Below are 23034 nucleotides of genomic sequence, written 5' to 3'. Positions count from 1 at the left end.
GTCCAGATATAAAAGGAGCAATTATTAGAGATTTTCTATTATCATCCTTGATAAAGTACTTCAAGAAAATGGTCACATAATCTTTCTTTAACAGAGACAGATCTGTTTGTACCAGGGACATCAAGCCATTACACACAAATCTATTGAATGTGTCTATGCAGGTATTAAACCATATTCAAAATCCCTTTAAAAAGAACTAGATTTGTTTGCTCAGGCTCATTCCAATATAAACATGTAGCAGTTTGACAATTTCTTCTCAGCCTTTAATTTATCCATCCATCCCATACCTGTCAAGTTTTGGATTTGAAAATAAGGGAAATTTTCTGGCGCCCACTACGAGCCGTCCCAGCCGAGCTCGAGTATCCCTTATATTTTAAGATAAGTGTACAAAAAAATCTAAAATACCCACTTGTCAAGCACTTACTAAATACAATTATGTGATTAGCAACTGGTTGGTCGACCTTTATTAACTCATTCAGTGCCAGCCATTTTCAGATTTTCTACCCCCTCAGTGCCGTTCCTCCAACTTTCTCTCCCGTCAGTCTGCACACACTTCCTCTTCCTCCCGGACATGCAGAGTGTCACTGCTGGCCCCGTTTTTTTATTGTTTTATCTCACCAATGGCAGCTGGTTTATTTGTGCTGCCAAGCGCTCATGGAGTGCCGTGAGTTTCTTAAGCCAGTGTATCATGTCAGGGCCTGGTGCTGTCCAGTTTTTCATACCTGAGGCTGCCTGCCTTTCCAGTACTGTTCAGTTTCCAGCCTTGGTGGGTCTGCTCTGTTTCCAATGCTTCAGGTATGGGCATCTTCAGGTATGGGTATGGGCATCTGGCTGTATCTTTTGGGTACTTGCTTTTTCCTTGCACCTTTCTCCGTGCTGCCTTGATGTTAGCCTCCAGCCTTCTTTTCCATGGTGGGTATTTCATCTCATGGTTACTCTTACGATAGCCAAGCATCTCTAGGATCACTGCTGATGTGGAGTATATCAGCTCATTGGTTTCAGTGATGGTTGATGTAGGAATTGCTCTCAGAGCTGCATTCACATCTTCTAGGAGACTTTCTGACGGTACTTCTCTTAGCCTCTGTAATTGGCTTCGGGGTTGCCTGCTTTGACATGATCTTATTTTTCAGGTCAGTCGCTGCCTTGTTCAGCATGATTGCACTTATTGGGGCTTCGTACCCAGCACCTGACGCAGACCTTGTTTGGCCGGGCGACGTCTGAGCCGGCATGTCATTCATTTCATTTTCATTGTATGAGGTAGGCAGTAGCGTAAAGGGTCTTGCCTAAGGACCCACACTGGGAGCCCATTTCCCCAACAGGGATTCGAGCTAGCCAGTTGCATATCAATATATATATATATATATATATATATATATATATATATATATATATATATATATATATATATATATATATATATATATATATACAGTATATACAGTATATATATATATATGTTAGGGCTGGGCGATATATCGAGATTCATGATGTATGGAGTTTTCTATTTTGGCGATATAGAAAACTATACTATTTCATATATTATATATATATGTATATATATATACATCATGAATCTCGATATATCGCCCAGCCCAAATTCCTAGATTGTAAAACAGCCTAAATAAAAACATAAATGGGTATATGAAACACATGTGTTTATTTAATATATTTACAGTCAACACATTGCATATTTATTTCACATTGCTTGTCTTCAAGTTAGACATTAACACTTTATTTTCATTATATATTTTCTTTTAATTTCTCATGCTCACTCATGTGGTTCTCTGGTATTCACTAATGATTTATTAGACACATTTATTGCAGACTTTACATCTTTTAAAACTTTTTGAAAGGAGTATATTTGTGGCGCTTGATTTTTCATGGTGACTTACGTGGTTCCTTCCTCTGTGGGGAACGTTAAAATCTCAGTTACTAATCTAACAGAACGTTTAACTGTGTCCCATCCTGCTGCTCTTTCGGAAGGTGAACTCTCTGTCCCATTTCACAACGTATTTACATGAGTTTTTTTTTTTGCCAGAACGTCTTCATTCATCATCTCTTTTCTGAGTTGTTTCTGGATTTCTGGCCGCTATCGGCACTAATCTCGCGAGAACTGCCACCTGAAATGGCCTGAGTGACAGTTCTCGCGAGGCTAGTGATGGCGTTCAGTTTAGTAAGGCAACTTTTAATTATTATTACATTAAAATACGGGATAATTACTGGAAAATACTAATACGGGAAGATGGCGGGAAAGAGGGGTAAAATACGGGAGTTTCCCAGCTTAAACGGGATACTTAACAGGTATGATCCATCCATTTTCTGACCCGCTGGTTCCTTTTCTCAGCGTCGCAGGGGTCTGCTGGTGCCTATCTCCAGCTCTCATTGGGCATTAGGCAGGGGAACAGCCTGGAAAGGGTGCCAGTCCATTGCAGGGCAACACACCGACAAACAACCACTTTTATGGGCGGAGGTTTGTGCCACTAGAAAGTGAATGTGAATAGATAATATTGAATTTTAAAGTAACAACTTTAAATTTAATTTACTGTTTTGAAACTGTATTGGTATCTTGAAATTTTATTTTTTCCTGTTGAAAAAAATTCTAAATATTTCTGCTTCTCAAATTCAGATTCACTACAATTCAATTCAATTTCACTACATTGAGACACACTTTCATTCCGCGAGGTTGAGCAATCAATCACTGATTCATGTGTTATGGCAATTATTATATTCATCATCATATCGTCAAATGTGTGTTCATGTGAACAACTTGTCATGTTTTAATACATGATGACTGCATTACTCTTTGTACTTTTGAACAGCTGAGTCATGTTAGATTAAACAGTACAGATCGTACTGTATCTACAGTGCAACTCACAGTCTCTGCTGGCCAAACTCAGGAGGTTTTTCCTAGTACTAAACTGTGCTCCCCAAAGGGAACTCAGTTTAGGACCTGCCTTTCTTCCCCCTTTCCCCTCCTTTCCCACTTTTCATCTAAACATGACGGCGCCGCAGATGGCTGCCTCGGTGTGTTGTTGCGTGTGTCCTTTGCACCAACTGCCAAGTTAAATTCCTTGTGCTGTTTTTAAACTGTACTTGGCGAATAAAATCTTTTGTGATTCTGATTCTGATTCTGAACCTTGCAGTAGTAAGTTCTATGTGCTAAACACAAGCCAACGCATGGCATGTGCTAGTCCTGTTTCTCCTGAAAAGTATTTTTTGCTGCAGAAATGTTCAGATTTGTTTGCTCTATCCACACCTGCCTGTTGTTTTTCTCATTTTTCTCTGAGGTGGTTTATTTACTCCCCTTTATCCTCTAAACTCAACCGCGAAAACACAAATAACTGCTCCCTATCAAGACTGCTTTGTCTCTTCTTGTTTATTTCCTCCCCCTTGCTGTTCACAGAAATGGACAATTTGCTGGGATTCTCTCATTTCATTGTGCTAATATGAATAAGAATTGTAACCTTAAATTATGGAGGCACAAAAGAAAATGGAACTAATTTAATGAATGCTCGGTTACTATTTAATTAGCTGAGGTGGATGACTCACAACATAGAATGGAAATAAAGGACACTGTATCATTCAGATTATACGTATATGGAATATTTAATGTGTTTTCACCCACCTTGAACAAAAACATGGAAGTCATTTGCTGCAACTGATTGTTTCTGTATTTCACTCCTTAGCTGCCCTGACCAGTCAATGGTTTTTATTATTGGTTGCTGTGGTATCTAGCAGCAAGATGTAGTGAACAGATGCCTTGACACTATAGAAGTTGTCCAATCCAGAACAAACATTGAAAAGCAGGCGAAGGCAGCAATGAAGGGGAATGGAGTCGACAAATACTCGTTGATCCTAGATGATCCGATTCATATCCTGTATCAGGTTTGTGACGCGCTACCTTCAGGGAGATGTTGCTGAGCAGGCAAATGCAAAATTAATCACTACACGGTCTCATTCCTTCCTACATACATTTGTCTGCAGAAAAAGAAGAAGAAAAAAAAACAGCCAATCATTTTAATAAGATTTTCAAAATATTAAACTTTTTATCCAATTTCCAATTTTGGTTTTCGTAAGTTTTTTTTTTTCATTGTAAGGTGCAAATTTAATGTGTGATTCACTGTATGTTTGTTGAATTTATTGTACTTCAGAATTTTATATTTTGATAGCGCTCCTACACAGTATATATAAAGTTGAATTGAATTGAATTGAACTACTGCAGGCAGATGAGTAAAATGTCAACAGTAAATTAAAGTGTGTTCTGATTCTGACTGAACAGACTGTTGAACTGCATCTTTAATCGCCCCAATGGATATGAATGACCTAATAGGACATGTGATCAGCTTAAGCATTTAAACCTTAAATTTAAATATTTTAAAGAGTTCAAAGATGGCCTTTCAATCTGGAGGAAGCACAAAAAGATGTGTGGCAAATAGTATTTACCTTCAGGGCTATAAATTAACACCCGCCAACCCACCAAATGCGGGTAAAAATTAACTTTGGCGGGTAACATTACAGCGTTACTAGCCATTTAGGCTAGTTAAGAATGAAACAAATACTACTGCGTCTGTTTGAATCGGCAGACTACAGAAACAATGCGGCAAGTCAGTGTTGCCATATTGGGCTTTTTTCCGCCAATAAATGTTGGGGTTTTTGTTTGTGTTTAGACTTTAAAATGTAATGTGTATCTGGCAACACTGCTGGTTGTACTAATCCTACATTTCCCATGAACACTATGTCGTGACATATCATACAACAATTGGCTACGTGCTTACGTTAGCGTGATTTTCATGATTTCGGAGCAGCGCAAAACAAACAATAGGAGCAAAAATTAAGTTGTGAAATTAGTTAGAAAAAACCTGAACTGTTGAAAAACCTGAACTGCAAAAAAGGAAGGCTGCTGCCGACACAGGGGAAATGAAGATGAAAAAGAAATTGAGGAATTTTAATACTAAATGGATGTCAGGTCGTGAGTGGCTGGAATTCAACCATTTGTTCACCTTTAAAATGTGCACATACATTTTGTGGGGAGTGGGATTTGTTTACATTTGAAGTAGTGATGAACCGATTCATCGGCCGGCCGATTTAATCGGCTGATTTTTGCGTGTTTTATGTGTATCAGCATCGGCCGATGCGCGCTGCTGCGTTCGCCGATCCACTTTATATGCAGAGCGGCTGCCACAGGCTGCTCCGTGTTGCTGGAGACAGAGGCTGCAAGGTGCTGAGCCCCTCCTTCCACTAGCAGAGAGTGAAGGAAGCTCTTCAATTCCAAAGGCAAGTTTTAAACTTTGAAAGCAACTTAGTTGACGTTGTTCTGTGGTTCCACGTGTTGTTATCGCAGTAGTATTTAACCAGCAGCTAGCTGGATGGTTGGCGTGTGTGTCTCTCTCCCTCCCTCTCTGCTTCTCAAGGTTTTAAAAACTCAACGCAGAGTGAGAAGCAGTTTACTATTTGTTTGAATATTTATTCCTGTTAATGTTGATGCAATTTACAACAGAAACTTGAACAGTTTGTTGCTTAATGCGCATCTGACGTTATTTTCTTCAGCTAATTTATGTTCTGGGGTTGTGTTGGAATGGACTATTATTCATGATTTCTTTTTGTGTTTAATATTATAATTTTAAATCTTTATACTCAGTAATCCTGTTCATAAAATATATATTCAGTCAGGCCAACTTTTGTTAAAGCTATTCTCAGGACAAGGACGAACAGTTCTCTTTCATAATATTTCATGAGATGTCTCACTCCATTTTTTACTTGCTCTTGTTCTACATCACCTGTTTATGTCATTTGTTAAATATTTTTTACTTGGTGTCGTTCTACCTCACCTTTTTTTTATTTTCAATAAATGTTCCCTTTTTTAAATTGAGACTTGTCGCATTTGTTATCATCATTGTGTAATTTTTCTAATGTAAATTGAGGGAGCAAAAGCAGTATCGGCTCCAAATATCGGATCAAGAAAATCAGCAGTCATTGGCTAAGGCTGATGGAAAAAAAATTGGTATCGGCATCGGCCCTAAAAAATCTATATCGGTCAATCCCTAATTTAAAGAGCATGCATGTTAATAAAACATTTTTTCTCTACAGTACATGTAATTCTTAGTACTGATTAGTGATTACTTCTATTCTTTATAACTTCAGTGTTCCAAGGATCCAATTTTCGTCTGAGTTAAGTTTGTTTATTAACTTATGAGAATATACTTTGTAAAAGGTTCCCTTCTCCGACAAACCCAAAGTTCCATATTGTAGCATTGTTACAACATTGTTTTTAAATTAAATGTTTATATTTTTTTCTACCATTTTAATGTATTTCTGCAATTAACTAAAATAAAAACAATTTAAAGAAACAAAAACGCGTAATCTGTTCTGTGGCACTCATAATGTAGTTTATTTTTGCTGGGGAAAAAATGTGGCTGGTGGAAAATCTGGTTGGCTGGTAACTTTAAGAATCTACTAGCCGTGCTGGCTGGTGATCTAAAAAGTTTATTTAAAGCCCTTTTTACCTTTAATGGAAACCAATGTTCATTTCTTCTTAATGTTAAAAGTTAATGTTGCTGTACTTCACAAAAGTTCCTGAATTTAAAAAAAACAACAACTACCAAGTCAAAGAACAGTTGTCAGATTTGTAGTTCCAAGGTTAAGAGAGTAATAATAATGTGCCACTCATCATCCTCTCTGTAGGTTAATTTATTTCAAGTGTTAATAGGGTTCTGTTTTCAACAGATTTAATATGCATTATATTTGAAATGGAAACAAATCCCATTTGATCACCAAGAGAAAAAAAAAATTATACTCGACAAAATAAAATGTATTGCTAATATTAAAAACTTCTAACTCAACAGTTACATAAATTATTAACAAGTAATAATGTAAAAGAACACCAGCTAAATTAGGTTAAAAAAAGTGAGTTAAATAAGATGTGCAATCTCATTTCAAGATGAAGAAACATCTTAGAGAAATGTGAATGAAGCACACTGATTCTTCCTGTTCAAGTTGTCTTTGTACATAAGATGAAAAAGGAGGCAAAACATTGCCTGAAGAAAGTGTACCTTCAATAAGGTATCATTTGATTCAATGAATTTAATCATTCGAACTTGTTCTCATTTTGAAAGCCTCAGGGTGATAAGATTTGAAATGAACAATTTTGATTTAAATGAGCAATAACACAGAGGTCAGAAAAAGTACAGTGGAAGTGTCCAGACATCACTGCTATGTCCTAACATGTAAAATAACATCAGTCAAAAACATCACATTAATTCAAATGAATAATCCTAAAATTTACAGATTCATCTTCATAAAAAGTAAAGCTTTGATGTCATTAGTTAGTTCATCTTCTGGCCCTGCAATTATAATGTATTAAAGTTCAGGGGCCAAATATGGACCACTTTAAGCATAAAGCTGCAGTTTGTAGAATACACTCTTTGCTTCATTTTGAAACTAAAACCGAAACTCAACCTCCCATACCGGTGTCTTTTGTGAATGCTCTTAGGGTACCAATGTATGGACTTTATCTTGTGTTAGTGGAGAGTCTTCTCTTGTTTTAGAGACTCTACATGAATGCACGTATCACTCTGTAGTTACTGCCCTGAACAGAGGATGCTGCCGTCAGCCCCTCCCCGCCAGAGACCTTACAGAGGGGGCTGTGATTTCAGCTGTTGCTCAACGCAGAGTAACAACCATCACTCCACATTCAGACTGTAAAATGAATTCACCTTGAATAAGCTTCCCTTAGGTTTACATGCAATGTATCCCGTCTGTTATCACTCTCCCTCTGACACCAGTGTGTGGGGCGGACCCCGCACAGTCACAGTGGTCTGCAAGGATGCAAAGCGCTCCATTCCTCCCAAGTATGTTTGTGCCTTTAAACTGTTGCTTCTCCACCTTAATCTGCCTTTTTCAACTTGATTTGCCGTGTAACTGTTGTGCCTAATGACGCGATGAAGACTTCTCCTGGATCGCTATCATTGCACTTGGCCCGTGAACACGCCTGACTTCAGTCGAGCAGCCAATAGCAATGCACAAAACAGCTCAGGGAGCACAAGTGTTGGTAGAAAGATCTCTGATTGGCTGAAATCCAGTGTCACGCTCCTGGATTAATAAATGTAATTTACAGGCAGAGATTTTCCTCATGTGCTGGGATTAGACCGTCATGAGACAGGTTGGTTTTACCCTAATAATGTGTTGTTGCAATAGGAACTGGAAAACTGAGCTCTGCAAATATTGTGGATTGTAATTGAATTTGTGTATTTAGAGGGGCGGAGATATCTACAACTGAATCAGTTGGTAATTTACAAAATGTTTCATGTTTTTCTATCATTTTTACTTTCTCAATGTTGACATTTTAGTCAACCTATCCTGCCTTTTTTTGGACAATAAGACAAAACTGGAATGTGAAGAGAAAATGTACACAAGCACAGGAAGAACATTTTATAATATCCATCTTGGAGTTAAAACCCTCAATGTGAAATTAATTTAGATTAATCATTTAGCTCTTCTTGCTGGCTAAATGAAAAAGATGAAAAATGATTTCTCTCCAAGGAGCAGTATTTAGCTACAAGCAGGTATGATGGAAAATCAAAGGCATCCATTATTCAAAAACAGCTTCAACAACCCACTGTCTCTAATCCCTACTTTAGTGCACAAATCAAATCCTATGTAATTAATTGAGTGAGTGAACAAGGAAACTATTTGAACAGCGTCCGTCTGGGACATTTGTTTCACTTGACTGGACAGAACACTTGCACAATCTAACCACACCCTCTGATGTGATTTGGTTCAAATGCAACAACCCTATTATTTAACTGTCACACAATTTTGCTGCTTCCAAATACACACAAAGCTATCAGGCTTTGGCAACAGTAGCTGAAAATACATTATTGGTTTAAGAGTGCCATTATAGACAATTGTGGGCTTTTCAGGCATACATTAACTTTTGGCCCTTCGTCACCACTTTGCCAAAGCTATCAGCATGATAATTAAAAATCTTTGTGATCCAAAACCCCTTTAGAAATCCATGTACTGAGTTTATTGAATGTGCGAAAGCATGTCTGATGTGGGTTGTTTGCTTGAGCATGAAAGGAATGCTAAAGCTACTCGCCCTAATGGCACATCTCTGCTCTGTTGAATATCGCTCTCACTTTCACAGATTTCTTTAGATTTATATGCTTTCTTAAGAATTGTGCAGTTCAGTGAGTTGTCGCATCAGCCCTCTAAAATAGATATGTAAGGTTGAAGCCTTGTGAACCTTGTGAATCCTATCAAAGCATCCAATGCGTTACAAAGATTTTAGAAAAAACTTTGACTATGAGAGAAATCCTGATGCTGGTATTTTGCAACTGAATGCTAAACCTAAGAGGATTCTTTTGTGATCAACAGGGGCACGTTTTAGTGATATTTGAGTGTTTCTTCGAAATTCAGTTCTTTCCATTACCAGTATTTATTGAGCTATATCGATTTTGCGAATTTCCAAGGGTAATGGAAACACAGCTATTGAGAGGAACTGAGGGTTCAGTGTCTTGCCCAATGACACATGGGGAGGTAAGACCTTGGAATGAAACCCACAACCTCTCAATCAGAAGACAAACCTACTACTACCTGAGCCACAACTGCCTAAAGGGAAAAACAACTTAAATTGAAAAAAGTTAGATATATAACTGTAAGAAGATTGGAGGCATCCGCCCGTCTGAACTGCCACACCAGTGTTTGTTCCTCTCCTCAGAGTTGCATCCAATCAGCAAGACTGATTGTGACAGTGAAAAATACAAAACAATATATACTTAAAGCTGCAGTATGTCATCTGGTGAAAACTCCAAGATAATATTTCAGCATATTATAATTTCCTCCACCAAAGAGGTAATGTTTTTAGCAGTTTTTGTCTGTCCGTCTGTCTGGGGATGTTTGTTAGCAGGATATCGCAACAAATTGAAATTAAATTTGGTGAGCTGATAGACAATGTCAAAAGGAAAAAAAGTTTTATTTTGAAGATGATCCGGAATGTACTGTAGATACAGTACCTCTAAACTTGGCGGAGGTTTGCGCTCTCTGAGTGCTCTTGTTAAAAGTGTTCTAAGAGTACACTGGACCTCTGAGCCTTCTCTTGACTCTGTGTTTAAGCTTAAAAACTTTTCCAGCCAATCAGAGATCTTTTAACAAACCAAGTGTTCCATGAGGTCTTTTGTGAAGATAGTGAAGGTGCAATGGTACACGTTCTGGCAGGAAAAGTCCCCATCGCGGCATAAATCACAATGGCTTACACAGCAAAGCAAGATAAAAAAGGAAGATTGACGTAGAGTAGCATATCCATGGTGGAGAGAACATGCACAATTCTTTTGCAGTCTGGATGTGGAGTGGTATGCGTCTCCTCTTCGTACAAACTCAAAATAATGTCAAGTCTTCCCTTGGCCTGGGTGGCCTGGGTGGCCTGGGTGGCGTTTTTAGATGCCTCTCCAGGTCCACTGTCATGGAGTCGTGTCCATGAACCATTGTTTTCCCATGTATTTAACCTTCTCTACCTGTACTTCTACATCCTGTCCCTCTGACTGGTTGTGTACTCACAGTTGAACACACATTAATATCTGTGAACCACCTGACACAATTAAAATTGGTGAGACAATCAAGCAATATGCATTATCATCACATGTAGATATTTTACTTCCTTATCGCAATATTGACATTGGCTGTCCCACCTAAATTGCAGTTGTCTTAATAAATGTGGCCGTGAGCTGACATTTCTAAGCCTGCACCAAGCCTGGGAAATCTATAATAGATTTTTAACATGCATTGGTATCGATCCCTTGGGGAAAGATTAGCACTATAAAGACAGAAAGGGACTGCAGAAATCAATGGTAAACCCTATTTTATACTATTAGTGTGTTGATCCAATTTGTATTGCTGTTGCAACATCTTCAAATGGTTGAATTTTCTTTTGAACTTACTGAAAAGCAGCAAGTTTGTGAAAATATATGTACCAGTAATTTTTTTGTGTGAATTTCTTAAAGAGGTTCAACTTCTTTTTGAACGAATCAGTTCAGAGTTGTCGCACAGCCGTGTCCGACATGTTTTTTTTTTTTTTCCAAGAGTGTTTGATGAGACATGTTATCAGATTTTCCTCTTAAGATAGTTTGAGTATAGAAGCTTTGAGACAGCATCCTAACACATTGACTTAACTGCAGTTTCAATTTAATGTGAAAAAAGACAGAAGGCCAGGGAGCAGACAAGTGCTTGAGCAATACAATTAAATCCAATGAACAACCTGAAGATGGAGGATGTTCAGCTCGTGGGTACTAATAAAGGAAGCTTTTCAGAACCAATAAAATGGACTGGGGGAGGAACACTGGCTCCCTCTACAGGAAGGGCCAAAGCTGCCTCTATGTTCTGAGATGGCTGAGGTCCTTTACGTAGATCCTCTATGCTGTGGTTTTCTGGGGGAGCAGACTGAGGTTCGCAGACGCCAACAGACTCATCCGCAGGGCGAGTGACGTTGTGGGGATAAAAATGGACTTTCTGTCAGTGGTGACAGAGAGGAGGAGCCTGTCTAAGGTGAAGGCCATCTTGGTCAATGAGTCCCACCCACTCCATGATGTGCTGGTCAGTCACAGAAGCACCTTCAGCACCAGGCTGATCCAACCATGGTGCTCCACAGAACGCCACAGACATCATTCCTGCCTGTGGCGATCAAACTGTATAATTCATCACTGTAACGTCACAGCTTGATTGTTGTACATATCTGTATCATATTTGTATATTTTTGTAAATATCTATCATATGTGTAGTAGTATTATTTATCCTACTTTATTTTTTACTACTGTAACGTGTGTGTATCTGATCCCTATTTTTAACAGTCTTTTACTTAATTATACACTTATTTAACGTTTATTCTTTCTTTCGTCTTTGTTAAACGTTTTTATTATTTTATTTGTGATTTTTTTTTTCTGTGGCTGTAACAAAAGCAATTTCCCCCTGCGATTAATAAAGGAATTCTTATTCTGATTCTGATTTTCAGTGTTGCGATAAGAAGCGTTGGTTACATATTTAGAGCTGTAAAAATAAACAAAGTACTTTTAATGACTAATTTGGAGAATGATACATGGGGTTTTATACTGACCCAGCTGAGTCTGACACTGATGTCATTGACTTGTGTGCAGTTAATAATAATGGCCAATAATGAAGTGTGTTCTTAGCTGTTGCTGTGCACAGTGCGAGTTTATTATCGACATAAGTGAGAAGAACACATTTCACCACCTTTTTTCAGGTGTTAGGTCTGATGATGTGCTTGCCATTCTCTTTAGCCAGTCCTTCCTTCTGCCTCTTTCAGCTGATCACGTAAATCAAACCGAGATTCAGGTGGAGAGGGGGAGTGAGAGGATTAAAAAGGCTCAGGGACAGAAAGAAAGAAAGGAGGGGGGCTGGCACACCCACTAGAAAAGGCTAAGCGTCACTTTTACTTATTTTAAATAGGTTCTTTTATGGTTCAATCGTCTTATTCAAGCTGTGGACGAAGCTGAACATTGTCTGAAGCTGTGACGAGCAGTGATACATCACGCACCGCTACTTCATTAAGACCAAACACCCACCCAACAAAGTGAACCAAGTTCCTCCATCAGATCCACCCAAAGTTTCCACAAACACAGTGACGATGCTCTACTAAAGCGTGCAAAGCTAACCCACCGACGCATAAGACTAGAGGTAACGCTAACCACTTAATGAAAGGAAGAGACTAGTAAAAAGCACACAGCTTAATATCATCAAGCCATAAAGGGCCACAAATTTACTTATGATCAGATTTAACACTTTTATGGAAAAATAAAGTAAACTATTGTAGTTATTATTGCTTTTCATGTGCTTTTTATTTATTTTTTTGGAAAATAATTTTATTATAAATGAGGAAATAAAGAACTTGCATACAATAACACAAATGGAGTGACCCCTATGCACAAACATGTTTCATAAAATATCAGCCCATGAGTCAGCAGCTATTGTAGCTTTTTTTAATATGTAAATGCTTTATTACTGAAGCAGATTCTAGTGTTAATGTATTCAAATTAATTTGTAAGAAACCTGTTTACACCTTAAGTTGGGAATTGCTTTATTTATTTATTGTTTTTATTTGTCGTAATTTGCCCCAAGCCAAATTTAAAATATTGTAGCAACATAGAGCAAATAATTGTTCAATTAGTCATCCGATTAGTCGATGACTATAGTCGACTATTAAAATAGTCGTTAGTTGCAGCCTCAGACTCTACACTATCGTACTAGCATTGAGATGGCAGCAAGCAAAAACAAACGTAACCGATAAATAATGTAAATACAGTACACTGACTAAAATGAAATATCTATCGATCCTCTGAGTTTCCTGGTTCTACCCCTTGGCCATGTTTGCCCGTTTTTATTTATGGTAATTTTTTTTTACTTTTAAATGTGACCAGCAATGGCTTCTTTTCAGATTCACTAGGATTTAACTTAAGTGAAAACAATTGATATTATTTATTTTAATTGTAATTTTTTTGGTGTTTGTTAAAACCGTATTTCAAAATTGTGCATTTTTGTAAGACTCTACATTTAAGTATCGATAATAAATGGCTTATAACAACACATAATAGTCATAATTTCAAAATTCCTCGCAACTTTAAAAAAATTTTTTTACAAAAACATGGTGGGCCGCCGGTGGGCTTCTCTACCACCAGGTTCAGCAAGTTTTCTGGGGGAAACCCTGATTGTCATTGATTGAGTTCTGGGTGTGGTGGCCAACATGGTGGTTATCCTAAGGCACTCTCCCTTCTTTTATTCAAGTTAGTTAGACTGTCCAGTCCTTTTTATAAGATTGTTTTGATTGGATGTTATTACCTGTGTACTTTTGAATTAAGCAAACTCCTGGTCTTGCTTCTTTACTTTTTGGCTCCAACATAGAAGACCTGACACAAACAGTTCGTGTCGGTCGAGTGTTTATTTGACTTTTTCCTTGAAGACAAGAGATGTACTGATTTTTCATTTCCGATATGATACCTATATTGCAGCCTTGCGTATCGGCCGATACCGATATTGATTCCAAAACAATATCAGCACGGGTCATGCATACTTTTATCACTTATTTTGTAGTGTGGATTGTTAGAAAAGGCTTGATAAAGTGATGTTACTCAAACAAAGAACAATAGTCAGCAATAGATTACTTTGTTGGAGTTTGAACCACAGTCACCTATTGGATAGAAGTTTTATAGGAGCTGTGATTTTAGATGCAGTTAGATAAAATCCGATATTCGTTTTCTGGCTGATATTGGACCGATATCCGATATTGAATCGGGACACATCGATAGAAGACCACATAATAAATACTATTTTCACTTTGATTTTGATTATAGTTTTGAAGCAGCAGCTCAGGAATAAAATACTGCTTCACTTTTGTCAGCTGAGGAGAAGAGAGATAGAGTACTAAAGAAGGGAGGCAGAAGACTGTACTTTGGCCAATCAAAGCCAAAGGTTAGTGCAACGGCTGCTCTATCTTCACTCTACAGGATGTTGAGTGGAAGAAGAGTCATTTGTGAAGCTGTGTCATATGCCTATGTCCGTGAATGTCCATCCATTCTTTCCATTATATTCATATCTTCCAAGGCTTCCTTTTAAAAAAATAGTCTTGCTCGAGTCCAACGCTTGCTTTGGGTGGCCATCCTGTATTATTTGCTCGCCAGCACGGAATATATGTGTCATAGCAACAAGACATATGAACGAGCATGCATAGAATGACCAGAATGAACGCATACATGAAGAATTATTCAATTCAGGTTGATATTCAGAAAAAAACAGCCACCTATTTCGGATTTAAGTTTAACTTGGAATGGTCATTTTCATACAGAATTAGGTGTTTAAAAGGTCATGTTTTATCTTTTTAAAGAGGATTTAATTTGTATTCTGAGATCTGAATTAAAGAACAATAAAAGCTTCCCTGTAAACGTAACCATTGTATCTCTAAGATAGGATTAACTGGAAACATTACCAGGCTGATTGATAGGCGGAATGACCAATCACACCACTCACCCAACCACTGCAAACAAATGCTAAAAACAGAGCACACCTCCACTCTCACTGAAACAGTGTGCCCCTGGTGGTTAAATAAAGACATTGCAGTTAATTCTATTACTTTCTCATTCCTGGCAAATTCACCCGGCGGCCCAGATTGGAACCTTTGGCGGGCCGTTCTGGCCCACGGGCCATATGTTAGACACTCCTGGTTTATACCATGTTACACCCAAAACAAGACCAACTTACGACAAGAGGGAGAAAGCATGTCCAGGGTGCAAATGGGGGGGTTCTCCTAACTACCAGGAGCACAAGGCTGAACCTGTATGGTTAAAAATCAGTCAGAGAAGCCGAAACAACATAATGCACGGCGGAGAAAATACAATTTCTTTTCAGTGATTGTGAAGATTACGATTACAGGGAATCAAACCCGCACATTTTCCGTCTGAGAAGCAGGGACAATAAACTCTGCGCAACCAAATAATATAAACCTGGAATTGTAATCCCAGTTCAAGAGCCACTTAAAGTCTTAAAGTCAATTTGATACTACTAAGATAAACACCTGATGTTATATTTCTAATCCTAATAGTGCAGGGTATTTTGCTTGACATAGTGTATAGATACACAAACGTTCAAGAAGCAAATGCAAAACTGTCATTTTAGAATAGTGGATGGATTGTATTTTTTTCTTGCTTGCCTGTGTAGATAAGCTATCATATTTGATCTCTGATAATCTCTTCATCATAAACCATCCACGTGCTAAAAGGCTCACCATACAAGCAAGTTTTCTTTTTAAATGTGCTACAATACAAAGTACGACATATAACAAAAGGGTTGTATGCTGGTGAAATTGACATGGTTTTCTTATCCACTGACTTTCCTCATTTGAGGCAGATGGGCTGTTATTCTAAGTTTAAGATCTCTGTTTCTTCCTATTCAAGAATTGTCCTTGCCAAATGCCTACTCACAAAGGACTGTTTATAATTTTTTTGCAGCTATATGCAACTGTGTAGTATTTGATGATGGAAAACAAATAAAGTAAAACTGTAGCCGTTGGTGGCGCAACAGTTAAGGAAGCAGGTTTGTAATTGGAGGGTCACCGATTCGTCGCTTTGTATAAAAGTGTCTGCTAAATGAAATTGTAATATATAATGGAACACATTCAAACCGCTATATTAAACAGAGCGATAACATTATGCTATTCTGACAATCAAAAGAGACATTTTGTGTACCAAGCTCTGAAAAAGTTAAATTATAATGCAAATCACTGAAGAAAAAAGTGCCTGTGCTGTGTAATAATGACTTTATCCTTATCGAAATCAAAGAAAATTGAATCATTTCAAAGGTGTAAATGAACGACAATAATACATACTGTGTAATAATCAGTATTGAAAACATGTCCCTTAAAAGCCAATCTGATCTAATTATATAAGGTTTTCTGCCCAGACTGAACCTGATTTGCATCCATCAGCAGCTGGGTGTCATGTTCTGACAACCTGCAATCCTAATCTTGGAAATAGCTAAAGAGGATAACTGATCTGTCAAGTGGTAAGAATCTTGATTAAAGAAACTATATATATATAATAATAAATCAAATTCACTGAAGAGATATCCTTTATTCTTGGTCAACTAAGTCTGTTACCATGGCCATGCTCTAAGCAGGACATCTTGATCTTCTACATTTTGCTGGAGAGTCTCCATTTTGCACCACTATTAAATGGTTTTCACATTTCACCCAAAAAGGACACACCAGGGTTGGAAGGAAATCTGTGGCCGTGGGAATATTTTGAAACTAAACATATTTGTTTTCTTTATCCAAACAAGTAGCACGTTATGATCTTATTCAACATTTTCACCTGAGCTGTCATGGACACACGTTGGAAGTAGTTATTTATTTACAAAGATTAGGATAATCTGAGTGAATCATAACTGCTGTCATTTTCATCTATGTATGATAGGGATGTAACAATTCACTCAACTCCCAATACGATTCCATTCACTGGGTTCATGATACAATTCTCTCACGATTTATTTTACAAAATGGGACTGTAGACAAATGATGCCTGAAAAATATTCCTTTATTTTTTGGGGGAAAATACTGTAGTATTTTCCTTTTATTTTTCATTGTCAAAAGAATTCCTTGATAAACTATTCAAAACAATGCAATTTAACTAAAAATGAATCTTGAATGAAATAAATAAAGGAATAATACAAAGAAGCCTATTCATTTAAATTCTGGTTCTATAGTAAACAATGCAAAACTGCAAAATAGTTATTTTTCTTTTTAATAAAACAACTGAAAATGTATTTTTTGCCTTAACAATTGGACTTGAAAAAAAAAAAAAAAAACAGTCATTGCACTGTATTTACGTCAGATATTTGTTTGGACCAGCAGAGGGTGCTGGTAACCCAGTGGTCGGCTGGCATGCAGAAATTCTTGCAGTGAAGAAGAGATGCTATCCGCTAGCAGACAGAGCTAATAGAAAAACGTGACTCTTACAGATATTCACGTACAGATATTATTTCGGTGCTAAAGGGGTAAGGAATCATTTATGAACATGTTTAAAAGTAGAAGGCGGCCAGAAAGAAAGTAGTAGCAGATTCCGCCCGCCACCAACACTTCTGGACAAGAGAAGGATAAATATATTTAGCCCTCTGCTGTTTAAAAAAAGTACTGCAATTCAATTTTCACAGCAACGATGTGATACCTTTGAATCAATTTTTAACTGCCTTACGATTAATCGTTACATCCCTAGTCATTTCAGATGTCACAATAATAATAAATAAATAGTCGCAGCAGGAGCACTGTTGGAGTCTAGCTGAGACATATTGACTCATAAGATGAAATAGTCAGAAACCTTTTGTACAGGGCTCTATGAGTCATCTGTGGCAGTGATGGCATCACTTGACCACCAACCTTGACCTTAACTGTGAGATGTTGAGCAAGTCTCTTAACCCTGACAGCTTATGTTGTACCTTGCTTTGGATAAGAGCATCTACTAAATTGAATTGTAATCTTGTATTCTGTATAGATCTCGAGAGGATGATTTGGATTTTCCACCGACAATCGACAGCAGGGATGTCCAAACTTTTTTTTTTACGGGGGACCAAAACGGGAAACTAAGGCGAAGGACCGGGCCCCAAAATATACATGTACAATACATATGGATATATTACTTCTGTTTTGAGTATTTTTGCTTTAATCTCATGTCTTGGACTGATCTTTTCAGTTTTTAGCTCAATCTCCCTATCTTTCATTCTCATCCTGTTCTTCTTGTCCCAGTTCCGTTCCGCGCCCATTTGGTTTGCCCAATTGCTGTTTGCTTTCACTGGACATGCAAGTGAAACAGTGAAATGTCGTGTGTGTAGAGGTGCACCAGTAAATAGACGCACACAGACATTGACCAATATGCGCTTGGTAAAGAGCGGACTTGGAAGACAAGGAGCAGAAATTCTTGGACATCAGTGAGTAGGGAGAATGTGCATCTGTTTTGCGCAGGAATAACTATTTGAAGTGGTTTTATCAATCTGCACATTTGGCGCACTTTATTATATTTCCACATTGCAAATATCTTTCCAGTTTTCTATACCACAGGTCTTTGTTCCTTACCATTCTGCACGTCTCGAACCAGGTCAGTTTACCAGCTGATAAGGATCAGATAATGATTGGCTCAATTTTTCCTGATCACCTGATCCATAAGATTTGGTGAAAATCGTGCCTGATGAAATTCAGACATAACAAGTTTCACATGTTTTCTTTTTATTAGTTTTGTTAGTTTGATAACCTGCCCTGCTCATGGCAACTCAGCCTTAAGTTAGAACAAGGAAATGCAGTACAAATACACCTTTTATCTTTGCCATCCAATAGGTTTTTTAAATCTTTGCAATGGGCCCGCGGTCCACAGTTTGGACACCCCTGCTCTATTTATTCCTATCACTGTGAAGACACATGGAGAATAAATGCAGAGGAGTGGAAAGTATATATTCCCACTGCTGTCAGCAGCTTTTAAAAAAACATTGGGGATCTGAAGTTTCATGAGTAATGCTAGAGGTGTCTTTTTTTAAAAAGGGACTCAAACTCAATCAGAGCTGTATAAACTATACTTAGGAAAGTTTGAAATTGGATTATTTATTCCAAAAAGAATAAAATAATAGTTGTATTCAAAATGTCAGACATAAAATAATAAAACTGCAATAAAAACATGTTTTATCTACTCATGGTACATAAAGTAATATTATTAATTTACTTTATGAAATAAATTATTATGTTATTACTGAAAATAAGCTAATTAACGCAAACACTTAACATTCATTAGAATCTTGAAATAATTTTAATGAAGGAAATATTATTATTATTATTATTTTAATTTTTTTTTTTTTTTTTTTTTTTTTTAATTTCATTTTTTTTTTATTTTCTTATGCCATGCTTGTTTTTACCTGTGTCTTTTTCCTTTTAATATCGTATTCAAAATAGATAATTACTTTGTCAAAGAAACGATAATTGTTATGATACAAAATACATAAATAATAGATAAAGGGAACAATTAAAAGCACATTTATATAGTTTTCTTGTAAGCGCAGTGCTGGGACATTAAAATAAAGGAACATGGCTATATTTTGAATAAAGAAAAGCTTACCAAAGCAGGAGTTGATGAAGCCGTACCAGCTGCACCCGCTGCGCCCCAGCAGCCACCTTCCACGGATGCTGGACGCGAAGCTGAGCGTGGTTCCGAACAGACACACCAGCATGTCGCTCACACTGATGTTCAGCAGCATCATGTTCACCGGCGTGCGCAACTTCTTGAATTTACAAAACAGCAGTAAGACAACGAGGTTGTTGAGGAAACCGAAAGTCATTATGAAGCCCAGCACCACGGACAGCACCACGAAGCCCGCCGGGGAGAGCTTCGCAGACCCGGCCGGAGCGTCCAGCAGCTCTCGGTCATCGCTCAGGTTCAAGCTGTAGTTCAGACTAGTCTGACCAGAAAACATGCTGCGGTCCATTCATCTGAGTCTCTCGGAAGCCGGATTGATGGATGGGTTTGGTCACATTACTCCGCTTGAAAGTTTATCACACAAAACAGCCTTTTTGTAGGAACTGCGCGCTTCGTGGCACGCGTAAAGACGCACATTACTCCACAGGTTTGAGAGGGTTTACGCAAGACGAGCCAAGGGGAATGGGAACCAAAGAGCCACCTTTTACCTACCACATTATTTTATTGTCACACTGAGCCGCTTGATAAGTGCTCACACGGTTCCTTTTTTTATCTCAGCCTTGGATGGTCAGACACATCCAGGTTAGATCCGTTTCAGTCAGAGATGGTGTAATCCAGACAGTTGCGTAAAGTAGCGCCCAGCCGCCTTTTATAAAGCAGGGCGAGTCCTGCGTCACAAGGGCCGGAATGCTCGGGGCCACGTGTGCGCGTGTAAAGAAAAAAAAAAACGTGTGCGCGCGCGCGTGTGTGTGTGTGTGACCGCGAGAGGGAGAGAGAAAGTGTGCTTCAAATGTTTAGCGTTTGTGCGGTGGCAACAGGGTTTTTTTTTTTTTTCCCAGTACAGTGTTTCTCAAATGGGGTGTGTGATGACCTACAGGGGGTACTTGAGAGAGAGTTGATAAAAACAATGAAAGTATATCTATACAGGAGCCATTACATCAGTGTTTTTCAACCTTGGGGTCGGGACCCCATGTGAGGTTGCCTGGAGTTTTAATGGGGTCACCTGAAATTTCTGAAAAATTCAAATAGATTTTTTAATTTTTAAAATTATCATTCTTTTTTATTATTTATTAAAACAACAGACAATCTTAAACAACTGTATTTTTATACTTTCACTTTGTAAAATATAAATCTTGTTCAACTAAAATGCAGTAAAAATATAAAATAAAATACTGTTTCTTTCTGCTTTTTTACAAAATGAGATTCTTTAAAATGTGTGTTATCAATCGTGCATTCCATCATTATGTTCAATACTTGTTTGTAATTTGTTTTCTAAGAAAAACGTTGTTGTCGGACAAAGGGGGGGTACTTGGGTTCAGAAATAAGAGAAAGGGGGTACCTGAGCCAAAGAAGTTTGAGAGTATGCTTGGTCATATCATAAAAAAATGCCATCACCACATCACAGACAATATGTTCCCTTGCCAGACATCAAGGAAGGAAGCACTTTGAATGCCTTATCCATCCCTGAATTGCACCCACAGCAATTTCCTCACATGCTTCTTCTATAGCCTGCAGAAGAAGCATGCGCACAAAGGGCTTCCGGTAGCATACCTTCCACCGCCATGCTGAAAAGAACTCTTCTAGGTGTTCAGAAATGGTATGGTGGGAGGAATTGCATGAGAAATGGTGGGTGGTCAGCAAACCAGTTTTGGACTGGGGCTACACAATGAACGCTTGCGTCCCACAATACAACGTACAGGTTTCTTTGATTGTCTGAATCATTCATATGCTCTGGTGGTATAAGAATGTTGCAGGGTCTGTCCAGAAATGTGAAACTATGGGCTATGTTGTATAGTCCAATTGGTTGGCATGACGGTGGAGGACACCATTCATATTGGAAATGGCAACACACGTTGTGATGTTCACCATGTTGTCCAGGAACATCTAATGACTCTGTGGCCAATGATGTTTCTTACCCTTCTTCTGGTCTTTGATGGGTTGATCTTAGCCTCATCGATAAAGATGAACTCATGTGGGATTGCATGAGCATCCATTTCCAGTACGGCCTGAAAACAAAGAACAAAAATCAGTCGATATGGTGTTGTCCAGTACACTATTAAACAATGTGTGTAGTGTACTGCAGTCAATATTGTACTTACATCCACATGTGCTGGTCTGAGCTCTTTGTTTTTGTGATAGTTTCTCTCAAAAGGCACCATATAAAGTGATTTAGTTTCACCTGAGAATACGAACTAATTTTAACAGACTGACTCGTTGAATGTTGGTGAATATGGTGTCTTTGAATTTCTTGTAATTTCATGTTTTTTCCAAAACCCAGTTTTCAATGGCAGCTTCCTGTCAGTAGTGGTGCCAGGATTTAGATTGTGGGTGGGGCCCCCAAAAAACTGGATGGGCCAGTTATTAATAGCTTATATTAATAACTATTAATAATTTAAAAAAACAAAAACTTTAAAACTTTATGAAAACAAGTTTCCATTTCAGTTCTTTTCTGCGAGACTGATGCTGCATTCAAGGCAGCTCTGAACTCTCTGTTTCTCTCTGGTGAAAATTCAGAAAAATTACATCACAGGCAATACTTTTTGTGTGATTAAAGCTCTTCTTGTGCTGAATGGCAACAATATGTAGCATATTTCAGCAACAAGGCATGCAAAGTGATTCACTTAAGGCTTTAAAAACATGACAGAAATCAAGTGAAAAAGCTATTCAATTTAAAAAAAATAAATAAATAAATCAGCTCATTTAAAATCTAAAGGAAGTAACACAAAGCCTGTATTAAAATGCTTTTAATGACTGTTTTACCGCCGACATGTGGTTCTGCACAGTGCCATTGTTATTGTGGGGCATCAGACAAATGATTTTAGAGAAAGTCCGACTTTCTGTAGGAGCTCCGACTTCAGGTGGCGTTCCCGGTAGATTAAACACGCTGCATGACGACAGTGACTTCCTGGTGACGATTATGGTTGCCTGAAGAGTCCACATGTGGCGTGCAAGCTGCTGATTAGCTGAAAAGCTTTCGCTCAAAGCTTTCCTTGCCTTTGGTTTGGATGAACAGTCTCTGCTAAATCGTGTTTCGTGCATCGTGTAGTATACATGGGGTCACGAGAAGCAACTAACACCTCACGTCCAGCTCCCAATCAGCAATCGTAGGGTCGTAAGGAAATCAAACACGTTTGAAATCCTGGTCGCTCTTCGTGAAGGTATCACTGTTGAAGCAATGCCACGGACCGGCTTACCTGAAACTCACACTGTGCATTCGTGAACATCAGAGGACCGCTGTAAAATTGACGGACTGTACTGCCCACGTCTGTCCATCCAGCTCCTGGTCCATCGCATCACCGTCTTTTCTTTT

The 23034-nt window shown here is 38.1% G+C and overlaps 1 protein-coding gene across 1 annotated transcript in view; it reads right to left on the bottom strand.

The window, feature by feature from the left end:
- tmtops2b (teleost multiple tissue opsin 2b) overlaps positions 1-20327 on the bottom strand; it is a 62342-nt gene extending 42015 nt beyond the window's left edge. The window contains exon 1 of the mRNA XM_028436037.1: positions 19647-20327. Within this exon, the coding sequence (XP_028291838.1) occupies positions 19647-20013 (367 nt within the window). The 5' untranslated portion in view covers positions 20014-20327. The remainder of the gene's footprint in view (positions 1-19646) is intronic.
- Positions 20328-23034: the final 2707 nt, after the last annotated feature.

Source organism: Gouania willdenowi, chromosome 21 (genome assembly GCF_900634775.1).
Source record: "Gouania willdenowi chromosome 21, fGouWil2.1, whole genome shotgun sequence".
Taxonomy (NCBI): domain Eukaryota; kingdom Metazoa; phylum Chordata; class Actinopteri; order Blenniiformes; family Gobiesocidae; genus Gouania; species Gouania willdenowi.
Note: the sequence above shows the minus strand (reverse complement) of the source record. Positions and strands in the feature narration are given on the sequence as shown.